This window comes from Colossoma macropomum, unplaced genomic scaffold (assembly GCF_904425465.1).
Source record: "Colossoma macropomum unplaced genomic scaffold, Colossoma_macropomum, whole genome shotgun sequence".
NCBI classification, from domain to species: domain Eukaryota; kingdom Metazoa; phylum Chordata; class Actinopteri; order Characiformes; family Serrasalmidae; genus Colossoma; species Colossoma macropomum.
Genome location: NW_023494802.1, coordinates 25,113,234 through 25,130,994, shown reverse-complemented (window position 1 = coordinate 25,130,994; position 17,761 = coordinate 25,113,234). Strand labels below are relative to the sequence as shown.

The 17,761-nt window shown below is 37.8% G+C and overlaps 2 protein-coding genes across 6 annotated transcripts in view; one reads left to right on the top strand and one right to left on the bottom strand.

Moving 5' to 3' along the window:
• Positions 1–4,637, top strand: part of rbm10 (RNA binding motif protein 10) — a 60,206-nt gene extending 55,569 nt beyond the window's left edge. For all 3 annotated transcript variants that reach the window (XM_036591502.1, XM_036591501.1, XM_036591500.1), the window contains exons 21-22: positions 468–515; positions 903–4,637. In XM_036591502.1, the coding sequence (XP_036447395.1) occupies positions 468–515; positions 903–995 (141 nt within the window). In that variant the 3' untranslated portion in view covers positions 996–4,637. The remainder of the gene's footprint in view (positions 1–467; positions 516–902) is intronic.
• Positions 4,638–8,328: 3,691 nt separating this feature from the next.
• frmd4bb (FERM domain containing 4Bb) overlaps positions 8,329–17,761 on the bottom strand; it is a 72,484-nt gene continuing 63,051 nt past the window's right edge. For 2 of the 3 annotated variants that reach the window (XM_036591770.1, XM_036591768.1), the window contains exons 19-24: positions 17,473–17,611; positions 16,872–17,033; positions 12,701–13,476; positions 11,281–11,434; positions 10,200–10,329; positions 8,329–9,450 (exon numbers count right to left, since the gene is read on the bottom strand). In XM_036591770.1, the coding sequence (XP_036447663.1) occupies positions 10,221–10,329; positions 11,281–11,434; positions 12,701–13,476; positions 16,872–17,033; positions 17,473–17,611 (1,340 nt within the window). In that variant the 3' untranslated portion in view covers positions 8,329–9,450; positions 10,200–10,220. Of the gene's footprint in view, positions 9,472–10,199; positions 10,330–11,280; positions 11,435–12,700; positions 13,477–16,871; positions 17,034–17,472; positions 17,612–17,761 lie in introns of all 3 variants that reach the window. The other variant, XM_036591769.1, reaches the window with a different exon arrangement.

Here is a 17,761-nt window from a genome sequence, read left to right as displayed (position 1 = left end):
TGTGTGAATAGAGAGACGAACCCTCTTATTTTCCTCCCCTCTGCAACTCTGTCAGTTAATTCATTTGTGCATATTTCAATTTATTATTTATACACTGATAGTAACCATCAGACGTTTGAACAATCTAACTCTGTTAGATTCCCAGGAGCAGCTTGAGGGGGAGGGACTGGGTGGATGGTGGTGGTAAAGGTTTAGAGAAAGATGTAGAAACAGCTTTTACAGTTGCATTTGTACAATTGTAATAAAAAAAGTGTTTTTATGTCTTTACAAAATGCAATAAAAGGAAAAAGAGGAAATACATATAAATAATACCTTAATTCAGTATAAAGAACTGAAAAATAAAATCTTTGCATTACTTGAAAAGTCTCAAACAAACAATAATCAAACAATTTCAAAAGTAGTCGAGGCGTCCCCAAACTTACAACAGACCTTTACGCAACATTTTCTTCTTTTGTACATTTTTATAGCAAAACCTGGAGCAGAGGAGGGCTCGGCAGGAGGCTGCAGAGGGGGAGGTAAGCAAAACACTGCATTATTATTAGTAGTGATAGTAATAGTAGAAGTAGTATTGTTGTTGTTGTTGTTGTTGTTTGTTATTGTTATTAATCCTATTATAGTGTGTTTAATTATACTTAGGCAGTAGTTCAGTACAGTACAGAAGTCTGGAGAATCACAACTAGAAAATTACATTTTACAATATAATTTTATGGAAATAAAACACCTATTTTTGTTGGTTTCACTGAAGAGTAAGTAGTAAAAAGTCTATATTTTATGGAAGTTTACAGATTACTGTTAGCTGTGACTTTGATGAGGAGCTGTTTAACTGATTCAATTATGAATCAGTTACTTAAGATTTGTGGTGATGGTGTGTAAAAACCTCCTGTGTGTTTTGTTGTTTGTAGATGAGGTTCGGCGGCCGTGCTGCGGTCAGGAGGGAGGCGGCCACTCTGCCGGAACAGCCGGACGCCAGAAAGAGGAAATACAGCCCCGTGTAACAGCCGACATCAGCCATTACTCTGTTTTTACATTTTCTAGGCTGAATTTAATCATCACAGCCTTTGAGTATCTGAATCCTCTCCTCTCTCTGCCTGGTGTGTGTCTTGGTGGATAAAAAAGTAGCTCTGGATGTTTGAGTGGTCTAAGAGAGGAGCTCATCATCTCCTCATGCACTGGTGGCCTAATGATACACACACACACACAGCAGGAGAAAAGTCTGGAAGCAACAGAACATTTACAATAGTGAACAAGAACATGTGAGATTTACAACAGATAACAGGCAGGTAGTTGTGCTTATTAAAGGAATATTCAAGTTACACTCTTAAAGGACAGTTATGCTTTAAAACTAACATTGAAAGGATGTTTAGATTTGATCGATATTCCAAACTGATACTTATTGAACTCCAGAAGAGACAAACGCTTTGGGTCACTGCACTAAAATATCCACATTTTATTCATTTTATTGCATTTACAATCCCACATTCTTAATTATTGCTGGAATTTCACAATATTTAGCTCAGTGTTAATCTCAGTAATTTAACACTAATTTTTCACAGTGAAATATTGTATTTATCATTTCACCATGAAATCAACTTAACATATTTTCTGTAAGCACAATTTTTTTTGATGCTTTGGTGTGTTATTTTTTATTTAGTTTAATGTTTAAATGCTAGGACCCTGAGGTGTTGACGATAATTTTGTCTATTATTATTATTGTCAGAGTTTTGTCATGTTTGTGCAAATTACAAGCACAGATAAAATGTTTATGTAAAATGTTTGTTTTCTGTTAATATGCAGAGTAAAACATGGTGAATAATAAAAAACAAACACATTTACAGGTCTGATAAAAGTAAAAGAATTTTTAATATGTAAATTTACAGTAAATAATTGGCTACTAGCTGCATTATTTTCACAGTAATTTATTGAGCCTTATTAACAGTAAATAACAGTAAAATATGAGCTGAATACTGTGATTCCAGACTCACCTGCACCACAGCATTACTGTGTTGTAGCTGTTATTCTGTACACACAGTAATAAGCTGAAATTAAAATACAATAATCCTCTGTGTTTTTACCTAACAACTGTAAAAGTAATGCAGGTCTGTAGAGTGTGTTACTGTAAATTTACACACAATGAACATATTTATTGACCATGTTTTGCACTGTGAAGGCACAGAATATCTCTTATAAAAGATTTTAAATGCAAGTACACATTTCACAGACTGTTCCAGGCAAAAAACAACAAATCCTGATTTGTTAGAATAAAAACATTTGAAATGTTTTATTACAATGTTAACACTTTTAATTGCTATAATATCTTTTGATGCTGTGTGATGCAGCTCAGTGTAAATCTCAGTAATTTGGTGTGTTACAGAAAATATGTTGATTTCACTAAAGATGTTGAATTCCTGGCATTAATTAACTTTAAATAGGTGGCAAACATGAAAAGTCTTGTTAATGTTTAAAGAAACTCTGCATAATTTAAAGGTTTTGAGAAGAATTAAAGGGCCCCTAACTTTGAAAATTGAATTTTCCTTACTGCTTTGATATGAAATAGTTTAATCAGGTATCTAAATATTGTTAAAATGTCAAAACATTTTGACTTTTCAGTTCATGCAGTCCATGTATGGAAACTCAATCAGCTAATTTACATATATTAATGCAGCAATTTAGCTCCGCCCACGCACGCTTAAGTTATAAGGAGTGTTTCAGCCGGGACTATTATTTGAATGAGGACAGCCAGTCAGCACAGAGCTCATTTCCATATGCTACTCTTAAAGGCACAGTAACAAAAACAGCCTGTTTAACTGTAAAGGATAAAGAGAGGTTCGAAAATGGTTGTGTAGAAATGAATTAGAACTGTTTTTGGTACATAAAACCAGACTAACATTATAAATGAACCTCAGGGGGAAAAAGATAAAATACAAGAACCTTTTGGTTTAGTTTAGAAACCTTCATGTTTAAGAATATAAACTCTGTCTGCTCAGCTTCAGCATCTGCTGCTTGACTTCTACTGTCGTTATAAGTTCTTTTCTAAATTCAGGGAAACTGTTGTCTGTGCTAATCTGTTGTATGCAGAAAAAAACGCTTTAGTGAACTTGAAGGTAATAAGCAGACATAACTGACCTATCTAAGCTCCGCCCACAAAAATTCAACAGACTGTTTTGTAGCTAATTGATGCTGGGCATGTTAGAAGACAACTATAAAAAAAAACCTGATCAAATCATGCATATCATTTTAAATTAAATGACAGTCTAAATTTCTGCATAATTGAGTGTTTGAGATGTAGAGTGATTCAGAGTGCTTTGGTGTGAAATGGTTCAGATTTCTTTAAAGTGGTGGTGATAGGAATCGGGTCACCATGACAACAACACAAATATAGACATTTTATTTACTATCCAAAACCACCAGTGAACCTACACGTGTCTTCTGAGTTTTATATGGAATGTTGATGATAGGAAAATAGTGGAAAATCTGAAATAATAAGTTTTCTTTTGGGCATCTGTTTTGTCTCGCAGCACCCTGCATATTGTGTATCCCTCCACCATGAATGGAGTTTAAGGCCAAAATGTTCTCAAAACTATCATAAAACAATGTCCCAGACTTCAGGCAGTGTATTTATAACCATTTCATGTAATAACTTTCTGTGAGGGAGCTTTTAGAGGTGGACGTCCGGTTCCTATCACCACCACTGTAAACAATTTTGACTCGGTACGTTTCTCTAGAACAGAGCGTTTCACGCCAAACCACTCTGAATGACTGTTTGCATCTTCACCACTGAATTACACAGAGAATTAGAAAAATCGGTATAATTCCCCTTTAATAAGTCACTCTAATGTAGGTATTTGGATATAAAGTCGTGTTCTATCGTTTCTTATTAAGTTTAATAATGTGGGCGGAGCTTGGAGGCTTAGTTTGTAAAATTGCTTGCTTCCGTACTTTTGGCCTACAGTGTACATACACATACACAGACTGTTTCTATTTTAATTAAATTCACTATCACCATGGCATGGTGTTTTAATGATGTCAGCCTTTACATTGATGTTTAAAATATATATCTATTTGATGACGAGGGGGTCTGAACAGCCCCTTCCTGAACATGCTTACTGTGTGAATATTTTAGTTCATTTAACTTCCACATTGACTGGCGTACGGTACAATCAGTGTGCTGATGAACAGCCTGTGTGGATGCACTAATCTTCTATGCATTTTATTGTGAACTTTACCTTTGATTTTGTCTATGCAGCAGGTAACAGACATCCAAAGTGAATGTGAAGAAGTGGAAAAATCCAGTCATTTCAGTGGCGATTGTCCAGTGTTTTGGTGAAAATGCAGAGACTTTTCATTTACGTGTTGTATGTAAGACTTTAATTGTAGTATATGAACTGCTTTGTGAGAGATTATATTCGAGTATAATTCTCATTCATTCTCACGCCGTTACCGAAGGCACAGTATGTCAAAGAAAATTCACTTTTGTATAATTTGTCACAAAATATGTGAAAATAATTGTTATGGATTGTTTTATTTTCTGTAAAAATGATCACAGACATTGTAAACCAGTTTTTAAGAGGAGAGAGCAAATGATATGGATGGATAATTCTAGAAATTAAATCACTACATGTGTGTCCTGTTCTGTTTTCTATTGTTGACATTGTGTAAATGTTTTAGCCAAAACAAATAACATAGCCTTGCATTCTCCTTAGACTAACACTGGCAGTAGAATGGGTTGTACTGAGGGGCTCAGTGACTTTAAATGTGGCATTGTCATTAACTTTTGCCACAAATCAGTTTGAAATTTCTGCCCTGGTCAACTGTAAGTGCTATTATTGTGAAATGGAAGCACCTAGAAGCAAAAACAACTCAGCTGCTAAGTGGCAGACCACACACACTTAGTGCAGAGTTCCAAACTGCCTCTGAAAGCAACCTCAGCACAAAAGCTGTGCATCAGGATCTTCATGAAATGGGTCTCCATGGCTGAACAGCTGCACACAAGCCTGAGATCGCTATGTAAAATGTAAAGTGTCAGATGGAGTGGTGTAAAGCACACTGCCACTGGAGTCTGGAGCAGTGGAAATGTGTTCTCTGGAGAGGTGAATCACGCTTCACTGTCTGCGGTCTGATAGAAAAGTCTGGGTTTGGTGGATGCCATGAGAACACTACCTAATGGAATGCAGAGTGTGAACAGTAAAAGTTTGGTAGAGGAGGGATAATGGGCTGGGGCTGTTTTTCAGTGTTTGGGGCCCCTTAGATCCAGTGAAGGGTGATGTTAATGCTACACCATACAAAGACATTTTACACAATTATATGCTTTCAGCTTTGTGTCAGCAGTTTAGGGAAGACCCTGTTCCAGTATGACTGAGCCCCTGTGCACAAAGCAAGCTCCATAAAGACATGGTTTGATGAGTTTGATGTAGGGGAACTCCAGTGACCTCAACCCCATTGAACACCTCTGGGATGAACTGGAACATTGATTGTGAGCCAGGCCCTCTCGTCCATCCAGATGGACATAAATTCAAACAGACACACTCCAAAATTTTGTAGAAGGCTTCCCAGAAGACAGGCTGTTACAGCCGCAAAGGGGGCAACTCCATATATACTTTTGGCCATATAGCGTATTAAGTGATTGGCCTCCTTCATAGATAAACATACATACATGCTGCGTTGTGTTCAGCCAGGCACGTCACAGTGTACGTCAACAGTGCAAACTAAATTAATCAATTTCTGAGGATAATAACAAAAAAATGCTGAAAATCAGTCGAGTAATAAAGTTATGGCCGATTTAATCATGAGAATATCCCAGCATGTGTATTTGTTTACAAGCGGATCTTGACCTTTCCAACATGGTGGACGCGCAGATGCCTTGCCTCAGATAGAGAACAACAGACAATGCGGCTGTGTATGTATATCGGTAGTCTCCTCAAACTCTACACTACTAGTCCCAAAGTTCATGCATGCATGTTTTTCAATTAATATTTTTAAATGAAACAAATTTTGACCTAAAAACATTTTCTCATAACAAGCTAATACACCACTTTACACTTGTGAGGCTGCACCTTTAGCATTAGCTTTAAAACAGTTCCTAAGCCTAATTAGCTATAGTATAACTTAACTGATCCATAGTGCTAAGTGCTAATTAGCCCTTAACAATAGTTAATAGAGCAAAGTGCTAACTAGCTCTACTCAATAGTTGGCAGTGCTATATGCTATATATCCTTAACTAATGGTTGATAGTGCTAAATGTGAGCTAGCCTTAACCAACAGTGGATACTGAGTGCTGCCATAAATGATAGTTGATGATGTTGTGTGCTAACTAGCCTTAGCTAGTCCTAACCACTGTTTTCCAGCTAATGCTATAGCTGCAGCCTCACAGATATAAAGGGGGGTTGGCCCTTTACATCTGTAAGGTTGCAGCTATAGCATTAGCTGGAAAACAGTCGTTATGCCTAATTGGCTGTAATATCCATAACTGTATCCCTATAGTATGCCTATTCTATGTGCTAATTGGCCTTAACTAATAGTGGATAGTGCTAAGTGCTAACTATCCTTAATCAATAAAGGATAGTGCTGAGTGCTAACTAGCCTTAACCAGTAGTGGGTAGTGCTGAGTGCTAACTAGCCTTAACCAATTGTGGATTGTGCAAAATGTGAGCTAGCCTTGACCAACAGTGGAGAGTACCAAGTGGTAACTGGACTGAACTGGTAGTTGATAATGGTAAGTGCTAACTATCTTTAGGTGACTGTAGATAGTGTTTAGTGCTGATAGCCTTAACCAACACTGGTTAATGCAAAGTGCTAAATAGCTGTAATGGATAGTGGTGAGTACTAACTATTATGTAGGCATATAGTAATGCCTGCCAAAAGGTGGAGTCAGACCTACAGTGCAAATACAGTCATTTTATTTACTACCCAAAACCACCAGTGAACCTACAAGTGTCTTCTGAGTTTTTATATGGCGTGTTGATGATGGTAAAAGAGTGGAAAATCTGAAATAATAAGTTTTCTTTGGGGATTTTGCTTCACAACACTCTGCATATTATGTATCCCTCCACCATGAATGGATTTTAAGACCAAAATCCTCTCAAAACTATCATAAAACAATGTCTCAGACATTGAATTCACTCAAGCAGTGAATTCATAACCATTTCATGTAATACCTTTCTGTGAGGGAACTTTTAGAGGTGGACGTCTGGTTCCTATCACCACGACTGTGAACAATTCTAACTCTAGAACAGAGCGTTTCACACCAAACCGCTCTGAATGACTCTGTTTACATCTTAACCGTACATACATAAAAGTGAAAACATTAGACACAGCTTGTTTTATTCACACCCCACTGAACTGCAGGGGGGAGGAGTTTGGTTTATTTTGTTCAGGTAAAGATGGACATGAAAACTGCACAAATATCAATGTTTGATGAAAAGATACAGGTCCACATGATATGAACAATCTTCACATTCAGATCATTAAAAAAACAGAGCTGTACACCACATGCTTCTACACAACACACACAGCAACAATACAGAAAAATACTACGTCCTGTAACCATAGCAACACATTCAGATAAAAAAAAAGTCCATGTATTCCAGCATGGAAACAATGAAGCTTAAAGTTAGCAACAGTTTTCGTGATTAGCTGACAGACTCAACAATATTGTTATATTAATCGAGGAGTTATTATTTCACAGTTTTTGTTTTTTTCCTCATTGTGTGCAAATTATAACCCTTAGAAATCACAGTTATCATCTGCAACAACAAAAGCCTGTCGTTACTTTTTTATGTTTTGTTTTTTACTCATAGCTCATTAAAACAAGAGAAGAAATGTGTGGAAAGTGCAGTTTCTAAACTTTAAATTCATATTTTTGTTTGTGAAAAGATATTTTACTGATTTGAATTTGACGAAAAAAAAACTGACCGAAAACTGACAATTTTTTTGAAGTCCAGACTCACATCTGTTGATAAACTGAATGTAGATAACTATGTCATTACATTTAAATTGTACACTCTTAAAAAAGATGGTCCTTCAAGGGTTCCTTAGTAAAGACAGTGGTTCTAGATAGAACCATGAGCACTCAAAGAACCCTTTGCATGCTTAAATGGTTCTATGCATGGTGAACTGGTTCTCCAGATTGATGGAGAATGTGTTGTATATGGTTCTACATAGCACCAAACAGGGTTCTTCTATTGTTACAATGTCAAGCTTGTAACAAGAGAAGAACTCTTTTTGGTCCTATATAGAACCATTTTCAAAAAGGTTCTGTATAGAACCATATACAACATTTTCTCCATCAATCTGGAGAACCATTTCACCATTCAGAGAACCATTTAAGCAGACAGATCCTTGGGAGTTCATGATTCTATATAGAACCATTGTCTACCAAAGAATCGATTTTGTGAACTGCCAGAGACCAATCAGAAGCAAGTGGGCCATGACATTACGACCAGAGCTAACTGGCCGTCTGGTACACTATGTTCTGTGTTTAAGCCTCAAGCCAGAAAAAGTGGACGTGCTGGTCGTCTTGGCCAAAATAGTAAGAAATAATAGAAAAAATAATAGAAAAATAATCTCAATTTAAATTGCAATATTGGTCAGAAAAATTGCAATTAGATATTTTCCCCACTTAAATAGTACAGCAATAATAACAGTAATAACTCTAGACTTCTAAGGGTTAAGAGGTTTCTTTTCATATTGGCACTTTGCATGCTTTTTCATTCTCGATTAGAGGAGTCTACATTAATTTTCTCCTCATTTTTAGCGTTTTTGAGTCTACTTTTATTATGCTAAAGCACAGTTTGTGCTTAAAAAAAAGGGAAAATCAATCAGAGCACGAGAACGGCTCCTCGTCCACAGCAGAACAACTCTAATCTTACCGGTGCATTTAAAACATCTGGAAACGGTCACTATCGAAGTTTGATTACAAACGAATTTATAATTTTTTTAGGTTTTGGTAGATGACAGGTGGCAGATGGCAGATGTTGGTAATGCAATCATGGAAATTCAATATAATAAAAAAACAGTGCTATGGGATTAAAACATGGAGTACAAAAAAGGCAATTTAATGTATTATGGCTAGTTATTTTTTAATTTCTCACAAAATCTCTAGACTATACGTGTAGACATTCACTAGTTGTGACTCTGGCTGATTTAATCTGCTCTCAGTGAGAAACTGAAGCTCTTAGTTCAGTGTTTAGACTACATGACTGTGTAAGCACTGCTGGGTCCAAAACCACCTTTAAGGTTCAGTTCATTTTATCAGTCCTTTCAATCAAGCTTCCGCTGTCGTGTTAGAAACCCGCTGACTGACTCCATTTCCAAGGCACAGTAAAGACTCTGAGATCCGCTTCAGCTTCAGCTTCATCAGAGCAGGTGCTTATCATTCGTATCGGGGTTGTTTTGTGCCTCTGTTAGTTTTGGTCCGTCTGGGAAACAGAAAACACCTCAGCATCCGCCTGGACTCTGAGAGACGATTAAAAAATACTGTAAAAATAGAGTAAAAAGTCTGGAATCAAAGATGTTTCTGTAAATGCAGTTGCACAATCTTCACATTTATAGTCTTTACGTTTATCCTAGTTTAATTTTACCCATTGGGTAACCATGAATCAACCATGAATTTCAAAATGACAAATTAAATAATAACAAATTTATGGTATATTAAACATGATTGTTTGTTGTTGTTTAGGTGTTGTCATGTTCAAAAGTGAAATTTTGTGTTCTTGTTAATTTGCTAAGCGAAAGTAAGTTAACACATCCTCCACTCACTTAAATCTGGATTTTTTTATCTGCAAAATGTATGTATATATATCGCTGCTGTTGGAAGAAAACCTTATATCTCCAAAATGAGAACTTTACAGGAGAAGGAAAAAACCTACTTCACTTTTAATGTAAGTCAACGGAACCACACTTTTTTCAAAGTCATTTTGGATCATTTCTTTTAGTCCGTTCATCATGAAATTTACTTACCATGTAAAGGTACTTTAAAATTTTGTCAAAAACTGAAAAACATCAAAAATGGAGATACAAGATTCTTCAGTTTGCTGAGTATTTCAGATGGACCTGAACTTGGAGCACTAAGTTAGTGATAGAATTTAAACCTGTCCATTCAGTAAATTAGCTAATATTCTCTGAATAAAGTTGAATGAATATTGAATTTGAATATTGAATATCAAATTTGACTGGAATGCCCCTCCCCCCTATTCTGAGCTCACCTGTCCCATTGTGCTTTCTCTCTAATGGTCTGAGTCGGAGCAGCTGGCCATCGCACCGAACACCTCCACAGAGTCGGAGGGGTTCGAGAGGGAATCAGAGCGTCTGGCTGGACTGCATTCAGCCTGGAACCTGCAAACAAGACCACAGGAAAGTCTGTTTGTTTGTTTGACGGGGACAATACAGATAAACACTGTTACATAAAATACAGCATATATATATATATATATATATATATATATATATATATACACTCTTAAAAAGATGGTTCTTCAAGGGTTCTTTAGTGAGGAAAATGGTCCCAAATAGAACCATGAACACTCAAAGAACCCTTTGTATGATTAAAAGGTTCTTTCCATTATTTCAGATTCAAGAGATGTGTTGTGTATGGTTCTTTATAGCACCAAAAATGGTTCTTCTATTGTTATGACGTAAAGCTTGTAGCAATAGGAGAAACGTTTTAAAAAGGTTCTATATAGAACCATCTACAACACATTCTCCACCAATCTGAAGAACACTTTCATGATGCAAAGAACCTTTTAATTATTGAAAGGGTTCTTTGAGTGTTTATGGTTCTATTTGGGACCATATTCCTTACTAAAGAACCCTTGAAGAACCATCTTTTTTAAGTGTGTAGCCCTAATATTTCACAGGCTCATATTTTACAATGTAAAAGTCTACTTATGTTCCACGTATGTTTGTGTGGTTTTGTGTACAAAAACAATCATAATTCATTTCTACATGATCATTTTCCAGCCTTTCTGTATCCTTACAGTGTCACTGTGCCTTTAAGACTAGTGCCAACCAATTAAATTTTGAAGCCAATACCAATAATGTTTTTTAAGTGGGTACAAATTGAAATTTCTGCCGGTATAATTCTTATTTATACTTCTATTTTTACTCCCGCAGTTACAGTTTAAGTTAAACTGTGATTTACTGACTGATTTGATGGAGAGTTCTCGATTGTGTTTCAATGCAAATATATGCAAACAGTGAACAAGAAGCATGCAAGATGTTTTTTTCGTAAATGAAACAAATCAAAGTGAGAAAATCAAATTCGTAAAAAATCTGCTGTTCTCTGACCTGCCGTGTGAGGGGCTGAGGTTGTAGTTAGTGCTGTAGCCTCCGGGACAGGTTGGCTGAGGGGTCAGGGCCACATCTCCATCCAGCTCACTGTCAGCCAGCCCCGCCGCTGCAGGAGTGTGCCAGCTCACCCCTCCGCTCGCCGTGGAGGACACTACAGCAGAAGGACAGAGAAAGGAATGAAGACAGGAGTAAAGATGTAAAGATTAACATAAATATATTTCCAGACCTTTTCACAGATGATTAGGCGAGTTATTCAGCTGTATCTAGTAACAGGCTTTGAATGTTTAGTTAAAGCAAAGAGAAGAATCAAATTTACACACTTTTTTCCCCCATAAACTGTGTGCTTCAGTGGAAGTAGAAGTCCTTTATTTATATTTTTACTCAAGTTCAAAAGTATTTACTTTTAAAGTACTCAAGTACACACAATTCTGATCTGATCACTTGCACATAACAGAGCAGACAGTTGTGTCAAAAGATCTGATTTGAGAAACAAATCTGATTTGTTTGCAGTCTGAATAATCAACAATCAGCTGTCTGCTACCCAGCAACGGACCATATGTACACAGCTGGAGCACGTCATCAAAATAATCAGGCTAGTTAGCCAGACAGCTGCTGTTACTGGTGTAAAAAAGGTCAAACAAAACTAAGCTGTGATAAACTGTAAGTTGTGAATATTGTGAGAGCGCCCCCTGCTGTTTAGCGGCATCATCGCTCCCAGTATCAGTCTCTATTTCTCAAACACTTCAGCCGAGCGTGCTAATGTTATTCCTCCTAATAAACAGATACACATTCATCTCTGTCTCCTCATTATTTACCACTCATTTATCACTGTAATATTTTATCACCATTAACACACCAAGGTAATAAGAGGGGACGGTGGAGATCGTGTCTGCAGTGTCGGAGATTTTTAAAACGCAGAGTTAGAAAAGAAAAACATCTCACAGTGAAAGCAGCGTTTTACAGTATAAATAAATGTAGCATCATTATACTAGTAGTGAACTATGCAGCCTGACACAGCTGCCTAAAAATGATAGAAACGGACACTTAAACAGACGTTAGGACACTGTTGGGGTTTATCCTGAAGTTCGGACAGTATTTAGGAGATTTAGTCTAGTTAGGATGTTTGTGTAATACTGTGTTCTTATCTGGAGTTAATGAAAAGATTTTGAAGTTAGAAACTGTTATTCTGTAATAGTTACTGTCCTAAATTCAGTCTGTACTGAAGTCGTTATTGAGACTAAACAGATCAGATTTTAGAGTTAAGAAGTTTCTGTAATACGGTATCTGGTCTTGTATGGCTGGAAATAGCTGCCTGGCTGATCGACTACTTTGTGGATAAACTGTTGCTGTATAAATTTGATTTTAACATTGTTTATGCTTTGTTTAGCAGTGGGTGCGGCATTAGCATGAGTGTTACCTGATGAGAATGAGTCAGCCCGGCTGGCCCGGCTGAATGGAGCGGGCAGCGTTTGGTATCCAAGGCTGTGCTGGGATCCTCTGTCGTAGTCATAGCTGCACAATAGGCTCCGCCCCCCATGTTCCCGGTTCCCTGTGTTGCGGTTGTACCATCCTCTGAGGTGCTCCACCACCAGAGCTTTCTGCATGCTTTTAGCTAGGAGTTCATTTCTGGGCCCCTGCCGGCTCCGCGGCGGTCTCACCGTGGCGTAGGGATTCTGAGACAAGCCATCCATTCCCTCCATCCCATAATGCCCGTTGCGGCTGTTGCCATGGTAAACATGCCCATTGTACGAGGGGTTGACGTTATAATGCCCTTCCAGTTCACTTTCGTACATGTAAGCACCGTTAGCGTAAGGCTCATAGTCAGAAGTGGGGTAGCCGGCTACATAGTAAGCGGTGGGCCCATAGTGGGTATGTGGGTGGTAGTTATAAGTGCTGCTGTAGCTGTTGGGCACCAGGTTGGGCATGCTGCCCGTGTTTCCGTAAATTTCAACCTTGCGGTTTTGCCGGTAGTCGTGCGTACGGGTGTCCAGCGTGCGGTACGGAGGTGTGGATGGACACGGGCTGGACAGGCTGGTGTAGGATGAACAGTCGTCCAGAATTTCACTGCTGTTGCTGCGGCGGGTCGGGGATGCGGGGAAAATGGCCCGGTCTGATCCAGGATAGTGGAGGAGCTGGGATTGGGACTCCAGGCTGCCACTGCGGTGCCGGAAACCGTTGAGAGGGCCCTCAGAGCTGCAGGAGGAACATTAATAAAGAGATTAAAACAGTTTTCAATACTTAAAACATTCTATTTCAACTGTTTTAGACTAGGTTCAACTTTTGTATAAGTCTTTGGTAAATTTTAGTGTTTGGTGCTCCAACTTGGATCATTAAAGAAAGTGTGATAAAATATATAGTTCAGTACTGAACTGCAGATGCCATTAGCCTATAGCAGCAATGATTTTATGAATTTCTTTAGTGACAAAATTGAAAAAATTAGGCAGAAAATTCAGAATGCACAGTTAAACTCTACAAACTTGCTGCCTTATAATGCCAGTCTAGATCTTGTGAATATTGTAACTACTGCAGAGAGGCAGGAATCAGTTACCTTACTTTAACAAAGTGAACTAGTTAAAATTGTTTCCTCCGCAAAATCTTCTACGCATGTTAAATCCGATTCCTACAGGTTTACTAAAAGAAATTTTGCCAGAAATAACCAAGCCGATTCTGTCAATAATAAACTCCTCTCTTAGCCTTTGCTATATCCAAAAAACTCTTAGACTAGCAGTAATTAGACCACTGATTAAGAAAGCTAAACTTGATCCCTGCAGACTATCAAATTATAGACTTATCTTGAATCTTCCCTTTATATCAAAGACCTTGGAAAAAGTTGTGGCAAAACAATTAAGTTCCTATTTGCATAGGAATCATATACATGAAAAATTTCAATCTGGTTTTAGGCCACATCATAGTACAGAGATAGCACTAGTGAAAACTGTAAACGATCTTTTTTTATTCTCTGACCAAGGAAATGTGTCTTTGCTAGTCCTCCTTGATCTTAGTGTGGCATTTGACACGATAGACCACTCTATATTACTAGATAGACTAGAAAACCTTGTAGGGGTAACAGGAATAGCTCTTTCCTGGTTCAGATCTTACCTCACTATCAGTTTGTTAATGTAAACGGTGAATCATCTGTCCTCGCAAAAGTAAAGTATGTTGTTCCACAAGGCTTTGTTTTAGGGCCTATATTATTCACATTATATATGCTACCACTGGGCACCATTATCAGTAAACACAGCATCAGTTTCCACTGCTATGCCGATGACACACAGTTATATATATCAAGCAAACCAGATGATAAAATTCAACTTAGTAAGATTTAGGACTGTATAAAAGACATAAAAGACTGGATGTCGAGTAACTTTCTCCTACTTAACTCAGATAAAACAGAGGTTCTGCTTCTTGGTCCAAAAGCTGCTAGAAACAAACTGTCTGATTTAACACTTAAACTTAATAGTTTCTCAGTTGCGTCAGGTTCATCTGTAAAACATCTTGGTGTCACCACAGATCCTGATCTGTCCTTCGACACACATGTAACGAATATTTCTAGAACAGCCTTCCTGCATCTCTGTAATATTGCTAAATTAAGAAAAGTATTATCTCTACAGGATGCAGTAACGCTAGTTCATGCATTTATTACCTCAAGGCTGGATTACTGTAATGCCCTGCTGTCTGGATGTTCCAGCAAAAGCCTTAACAAGCTTCAGTTAGTCCAGAATGCTGCAGCCAGAGTCCTCATAAGAACCAGAAAGTTTGACTATATCAGCCCAGTTTTATCAAACCTACTCTGGTTGGCATCGATTACAACATTCTTTTCCTGACCTATAAAGCTCTAAACGGACTCGCCCCTCAGTACCTGAATGAACTTCTCTCATACTATCAACCATCACGCCCACTTAGATCACAAGGTGCTGCTTACTGTTAGTACGTAGAATTAATAAAGTTACATCAGGGGGGAGAGCCCTCTCATACAAAGCCCCCCAACTTAAGAACAATCTTCCAGTCAGTGTTCGGGACTCAGACACAGCCTCAGTCTTTAAGACTAGACTAAAAACTTACTTGTTTAGTCAAGCCTTTGGTAATTAGATTTCCCTGTCATATAAAGGGTGCAGATCTGGGGGTTCATTTACATATCATTTACATATCATTTACATGAAGCACACCCTAATTCATGCAGATGTTTCAGTAGCCAGCCAATAAAACGGCAGTGTTTGGCATGAAAGCTAATGGCCGTGCTCGTGGGTGGAGTTTGATGTCCAGCAGTGAGTGCACTCCTCCCCTGCTGACCAAACTTAATAGTATTAAAATGACAACAACTGGAAAAAAATAAAATGTGAAATAAAACAAAATACTCAGTGTTGTTAACATAGTAGAGTGATTGTTTAGTGGAATTAATTCCCTAAAATAAACGCTGTCTAATGGCAGTGTGTGACACAAGCTGTGTTTGTGAGTCAGTAGTATGAAACAAAAGCACAGTGTAATGTGTCTTTAAATGGAACATGAAATAGTTGCAGTACTTGTTTATATCAATGTGCATGTAAAGTCAGTACATCCACTTTTGTACTGGACTGTCATGCAAACAAATTAGTATTAGTGATATTTTCTATTGTTGTTCTTATTTTTGCAATTACAGATTATGTTGATAATAGTTTTGGTTAATTAGCCACATATCCAGCATTTATGCCCAAATTTACATGCACTCCTACCAGATATGGTGTTAGTTTGTACAGATATGCCCAAGATGAAAGTGATGAATAACAAAACCGTCAGTGAATTTGTGTGCACTCATCTTACGGTCAGATGTGACCATAAGCATCTTTAATGAACAAGAACCAATGTGAGAAAAGTGAAGCCACTGAATATATGGAGGTGATGGAAAGTTAATTAACAGATAATTAGCGGGATTAACACATAAGTGCTAGTAAGTTATCACGTTACTTCTTTATAAGAAAAAAAATGCTTATTAGTTAATTAACAATGTAATAAGCAGCAGTTAGTGCACAGATAATGAGTAAGTAAGACATAAACTAACGACAAACTAACTTGACCTAACAGTGTACTTAATTACTAATTGATAAGTGCTTAATCAATTACTAAGTAATAGCTAATGCTTAATTAAGAGTTAATTAATAACTAAATAACAGGAAATTAATAGTTAATTATTATATAATTAATGATTGATTAGCGACCCTTAATGTAAAGTGTTACCAAAGCTGCTTTGTGACAACGCCTGTTGTAAAAAGCGCTATATAAATAAACTTTGACTTGACTTGACTTGAATCGGCATGTAGGTGTCCGAAGTTTGCTCCTTAAAGTTTTGCACTGGAGCTACAAGGCTAATGTAGCTAACAAGTCATGAAAGCATAGGTATACCTATTAGCACTGTGCTAACTGCAGGCCTAAATCATCACACACTCACCTCAAAATACACCATGTAGTTAAATTTTTTTTGAGGTTACATCGACTAAATTGGTAAAAATGTTTTGTTTACCTACATATTCCTTTAAACTGAGGTTAGAAATCTGTGATATCTATAATTTATAACTGTATTATGTACAGTGTTTCTTCCCAGCAGGTATTTTTACCCGAGTTGGCTGCTGCTGTATGCGTTGCGGGTCATGGGGCTCTGGCTGTCGCTGTGGTTCTCAACCTGTCTCCGGGGGACAGTTTTATATGGACTGCTGCCAGCTGAGGAAACCTTGCGTGGGCTGTAGTAATGTCCAGGTCCCTGTACTTCATACTCCAGCCTAAAACACATATATGTTTAAGTAGATAAACAGAGGACACAGAAGGGCAGGGCTGTACATACTCGTAGTCTTAGTATGTGTAATCAAGTTTTTATTTAACTCTGGAATAACACAGCATGTAAAAGGTTTGTATTTAAATGTGTTTTTTTCTGAAATATACAGATAATTAATTTTTTTTCCATAGTAATTCAGATTCCCCACAAGGGGGTGCTATTAGCCCTCAAGTAGTGTTTTTGAGGGTGAAGAAACCCACACCAGCAGTAGTGCATGTACGGTTGAAGTCATATATTTTAAAACGGGAAGCGAAATTAAACAGTGAGGTTTATTAAAGGTGAACAGCGTGCAGACCACAGAAATCAGACTGACTGCCAAAGCTGAACCTGAACTGACAGGTTCACTGAATGGTCTCTTCTTCATGTGCAGGGACACACACACACACCTGCTGAGTGCTCTGTCATGGTGTGAGTCGCTCTCTGAGGATCTTCTGTCTGGATCGTAGTCCAAGCTGGGCTGAGCAGCAGTGAGGAGCGGAGAACACTGAACAGAGCGAGAGCGTGGACGTTGGGCTCCGTCATCATCTACGAACACAAACACACAGGAAAACATCAACCAACATCAACTAACCTTTCAGATAAAACACTGATTTGTGTGCCAATAGCATTTTACTGCTCTGCCTTCGCCTGTTCACAGTGATTTGGGGACCTGATTCAGTTTGGGGACCTGCTTTA